The 5716-nt window shown below is 40.6% G+C and overlaps 1 gene segment (V, D, J or C); it reads left to right on the top strand.

Moving 5' to 3' along the window:
• The first annotated feature begins 3694 nt into the window (after positions 1-3694).
• Positions 3695-4069, top strand: LOC110324127. The segment is given in 1 exon segment: positions 3695-4069. A coding segment is annotated over 1 exon segment (375 nt).
• The last annotated feature ends 1647 nt before the right edge of the window (positions 4070-5716 follow it).

Here is a 5716-nt window from a genome sequence, read left to right as displayed (position 1 = left end):
ATATGGTATATTTACAGAATGAAACACTACTTAGCTATTAAAAACAATGACTTCGTGAATTTTTTAGGCAAGTGGATGGAACTTTAAAATATCATCCTGAGTGAGGTAACCTAGTCACAAAAGATAGCACATGGTGTGCACTCACTCATAACTGGATATTAGCCCAAAAGTTCAAAATACTAAAGATAAAATTCACAGAACATATGAAGCTAAAAAAAGAAGACCAAAGTGTAGATGTATCTGTGTGGCATAGAACAAAATATTCACAAGAGGAATTATAGGGACAAAATGTGGAGCACAAACAAAAGGAAAGGCCATCCAGAGACTGCCCTACCTGGAGATCCATCTCATATGCAGTTGCCAAACTCAGATTCTATTGCAGATGCTGGGAAGTTCTTTCTGATGGGAGCCTGATTTGGCTACCTCCTAAATTCTCTTCCAGATTCTGAAAAATACAGAATCAAATGGTCAGAGCCAACCCCTGGCCTGAGCAAGGGGTCCTTGACAGAGGAGTTAGAGAATGGACTGAAGGAACTGAGGGAGTTTGTAGCTCCACTGAGGGAGCAACAGTGTCAATTAGCCAGAAACCCTCCCCCCAAACTCCTGGGCACTGGACTACCAACCAAATAATACACATGGAGGAACCCATGGCTCCAGCCACATATGAGGCAGAGGATGTCCTTGTTTGGACATCAGTGGGAGGAATGTCCCTTGGGCCTGAGGGGGTTTAATGCCCCGATGCTGTAGGGTGGGAAGGCAGGTGTGGATGGGTGTGTAAAGTAGCACCCTCATAGAATCGGGGAGTGTGGGCAAAGGGATAGTGGATTCCAGAAAGGAAACCTGGAATGGGGAGAATATTTGAAATATAAATAAATATTCAAGAAAATGAAAAACGTCCAAAGTTCAAACTCTCTTCTGAGATTCATCCAATTATTTAAATTTAATTTCCAAAGTATGATTGGAAATCAGCTAGGCAAACTCCATACTCTGTACTTTAGCACCTAATGTCAAAGTAGTATTTAGATCTCCAACTACTTTTTCATCATAGTTGACTACATTGAATTTCTTTCTCCTGGGTTGACCACACACACACACACACACACACACACACACACCACAGACTTATAATATCTAGACTTGTATCTTGTATATGTTTGGACTGAGTGGGAATTACTTTCTGTTGGGCAGTGGACCATGAGAAGAAGCCTCTAAGATTGAGCTGGGCTTGAAGCCCCAGGGACACAGCAGGGACAGTAGGAGCTTTATCTGTTCCTGAGACCAGACACCTGTCACGTTGCCAAAACCCATCATAGAGAGAGTTTTGGACATCAATCACATAGGGGTAGTGGCCCTAAAGCCCTCCACATGTAGATGATCTTTCTCTTTTACACCTAATTACAAATGAGAACTGTTAGAGCTAGGTTCCACTTCCAATAGGAAAGCAGGTAACTTTGAGAGCTTCATTGATGATAATGTATTAGCAACATAGATTCAGAGTCTGAGATTTCTGTCATCATCCCCCTCTAAATGAGAGCTAATTCTCCATGCATCTGAGCCTGCAAGCACATTAGTTGCAAGGATATGTTACTGTTGAAGTCACACTTGGTAACTGCAGTGTAAAAGATGGAAAATCTACCTCCAGCTGATTTCATGACCAGCAGGGGTCACAATGGAGCCAAAAATCCCAGGCAAATACAAGTGGATATGGCATTTCTCCGTATCCTTTGTGGTTTCCTTTCTTAACTTACACATAATTATTGTGATTGACATGTAACTATTCCATGCCAAAACACTGTGAAGATTCTGTATTAAACACTTCAAAGATTTATCTTTTCTCATTTTTTACTGTATACAAACCTAGAATCCTGAGTTCTTTCAGACACTGGGACACCATCCAGGCATCATACAGGAGCAGGTCTGAGGACCATGACACACATATGCAGAGGATGGCCTCGTTTGGGGTCAGAGAGAGAAGATGCACCTAAACATTGACACACTTGAAGCCCCATAGATTTAGGAATTCATGTGAGGGGGGATGCATCCTATTGAAGACAGGGTGGGGAAAGAAATATGAAGAGTAATTGTCAGGGCATAAACCTATACTAAAGACAAGTGCAAAAAAAGTAAAGCAGAAAAAAAATGAGAGTAAATATCTACAAAACCACAGTTGATTTCATTTTGTTTTGGACTTCTACTATTTGATAAGCCTCCATCATTAAATGTGGTAATAAGATTAGAATCCTCAGAGCTCCCAGGAACTACACCACCAAACAAAGTGTACACATGGAGGGACTCAGGCTCCAGCTGCATATGTATCAGAGGATTACCTTATCTGGCATGAAGGGCAGGGGAGGATTATGGTCATGTAAATGCTGATGACACAGCATAGGAGAATGCTAGAGGAGTGAGGCAAGAGTGGATATGTGGGTTGGGGAAGCAACCTATAGAAACAAGGGCAGGTTCGATGGGATAGGGGATTTGTGGAGCAGAACCAGGGAAAAGAGATAACATTTGATATGTAAATAAATATAATAACCAATAAAAAAGACTTGGTCAGGATATTGTGAGAGAGACATATTTGAATTTCCCAAGGAAAACCAGAGGGACAGAGTAGAGGCAGGAATGATCATAGTATGTTATTAAAATCATGGAACCACACATAAATGAAGTCATGAAGCATTTGTTTCTATGTACGTGGTTGACATCATAGAGCAAATATTCAATGCTCTTACACGTAAGTATATACACAATAGTTCATGGTTTTACACTGAGTAATATTTCATAACTCAAACATTGTATCTCTTTGTCCTTTGTTATGAATGTAAAAGGATTTCATTTGCCAGCTGCTGTGAATGGAGGAGCATTAAATATGGATTTATAACTGTATCTGTAATAACATAGAGTCATTTGAATACATGCTTGGGAGGGATGGGGCTGGAAAACAGCACAGTTTTATTTACTCTTTTTGGTGACAATTTCAAGCAGAATTCCAAAATCAGTATACTTCACTAGTGCACTCATATCAATAATGAGCAAAGATTAAACATTTTCCATATCCATGTCATTATTTTTCACATTTTCCTTCTTCCTTATCAACATCTGACTGAGTTCTAATTAAGACTTTAAATCTTTTTTAATGGCTATTTCCATCATTAGAATTATCATTATTCTCTTCATCATCATCATCATCATCATCATCAACAACAACAACAACAACAACATCCTGATCTTCAAAAAGCATTACCTCTAAATCAGCGTGTTAACATATCCCAGAGTGGAGCCACAGACTTTGGCCTATTAAAGATTGAGAGATTCGTCCCTGTAGTTTCAACCATACCAGCAGTGTAGGGCTCATAGTAAGTGTATGGTTACATTTCCTCAGAGAGTTATTGGATTTGGACCAGACCATCCTGCTGATTGACCCATGTTCCTTTTCAGTCCTTCCTCTCCAGCTCTTCACCAGTTGGACTAGGTTCTTATGTAAGCAGTCCCCTGCTCTTGAATATGCAAATAACCTGAGTACATGGTGGTTCAAATCTGGGATGTCAACACCCTGAAAACAACATACGACCAATGTCCTCTCCACAGTCCCTGAACTCACTGACTCTAACCATGGAATGGAGCTGGATCTTTCTCTTCCTTCTGTCAGTAACTGCAGGTAACCATCTCACCAGTTCAAATCTGAAGAAGTGAAATGGCCTGGGATGTCACTGACATCCACTCTGCCTTTCTCTCCACAGGTGTCCATTCTGAGGTCCAGCTGCAGCAGTCTGGAGCTGAGTTGGTGAGGCCTGGGGCTTCAGTGAAGATGTCCTGCAAGGCTTCTGGATACACATTCACTGACTACTACATGCACTGGGTGAAGCAGAGCCATGGAAAGAGCCTTGAGTGTATTGGATATATTAAACCTTACAATGGTGATACTTGCTGCAAGGAAAAGTTCAAGGGCAAGGCCACACTGACTACAGACATATCCGCCAGCACAACCTACATGCAGCTCAGCAGTGTGACATCTGAGGACGGTGGAATCTTTTACTGTGCAGCTCACAGTGTTGCAACTACATCCTAAGTGTGTCAGAAACCCCGGGGGAGCAGCAAGCTGCCCTGGGACTGAGAAGACTTAGAGAATATTCGCTTGGAGACTTGCTCAGACAGATACAGTCATTTGCGTAGTCCATTTTTGTGTCTATTTCTTAAAGACCTATTGTGCTTTTTCAACTTTTCAGAAGGACATCCATGAATTACATGCTGTTGATGTAGGATGTTCCTGGATTACCCCATGTCTTGTCAATATCGATCACAGTGACTATTTTCATTGACAATTTTCTTCTTTCATAAAACAACAAAAATGGGAAACTGTGATTATGGATGATAAAAGTGTGTCTGAGTTGTGTGAAAGAGTAGAATTTGGAATAGCTTGAAATAAATATAATATGAATTTGACTTGTAAACTTCCAACTTCTGAACAAAGAATATTCCTTTCAAAATCTTAAACTTTTTTTGCTTTGGTTCTTCTCAGATACATTTATTAATGACATATCACAAATGGTACTTAAATAAGTGTACAGTGATTTTCTAACAAAGCTTGCTAAAATTTGACAACATATTCATCTTGAGTGTACTCAGGGAAGTTAGTGATGGAAATGGGCAGGTGCAGGACTGGTGCCTGTCAAAGCTTTACTTTCTTTCAGCACTGCTGATTTTATAAATGAAGAGGATCATTAACCCCACTCCTACCCAAATTTACTTGTATTCTTCTGTATATTAGGGGTTCATGGGGATCCAGACATTTTAGTGATGCTTAGAAGCATCTCAGCAGGACGAAGGCCACAGTCAACACAAGATTGTGTAACAGTACAGGAAAGTACAGTCTTAAGTCTTTTTTTTTGTTTGGTTTTTTCTGTTTGTTTTTTTTTTTTTTTGTTGTTGTTGTTGTTTTTGAGACAGGGTTTCTCTGTATAGCCCTGGCTGTCCTGGAACTCACTTTGTAGACCAGGCTGACCTCGAACTCAGAAATCCACCTGCCTCTGGTCCCAAGTGCTGGGATTAAAGGCATGCGCCACCACGCCCGGCTCACAGTCTTAAGTCTTATGTGACATTTAGGTGTTTTGCTAACTTGTTTATGTGGTCTGCCAGAAGTTTCAGACTCTTAGAATATAAGAGGTATTAATATCAGAATGCATGTCTTCATCATTTCTGCCAATGCCAAGTTGAATAGTCCTCTGTGGGTGGATTGAGGGTGATTATAGGACAGATGGAAAGGAAGACAAAGGTTAGCTATAAGAGTGTTGTCGAGTAAATACTACTGCCTTCTGAATTTACTATTCATACATGTCATATACTTTTTTAGGGTTTTACTGCTGTGAACAGAGACCATGATCAAGGCAAGTTTATGAAGGAAAACATTTAATTGGGGTTGTCTTACAGGTATAAAGGTTAAGTCCTGAATGATCAAGGCAGGAGAGCATGTCAGCATCCGGGCAGGCATGGTGCAAGCAGAGCTGAATTCTACATCTTCATCTGAAGGGTGCTAGCAGAATACTGGATTCCAAGCAGCTTAGAGTTTTATAGCCCACACCCACTGTGACACACCTATTCCAACAGGACCACACCTTATAATAGTACCACTCTGTGCTAAGCATGTACATACCATCACTTTTATGCCCTTGCTCTCATAGGCTTGTTCAAGCACTTTAATCTGTGGTCATACATAAAC

Source organism: Mus pahari, chromosome 7, assembly GCF_900095145.1.
Source record: "Mus pahari chromosome 7, PAHARI_EIJ_v1.1, whole genome shotgun sequence".
Lineage (NCBI taxonomy): Eukaryota > Metazoa > Chordata > Mammalia > Rodentia > Muridae > Mus > Mus pahari.
Note: the sequence above shows the minus strand (reverse complement) of the source record. Positions and strands in the feature narration are given on the sequence as shown.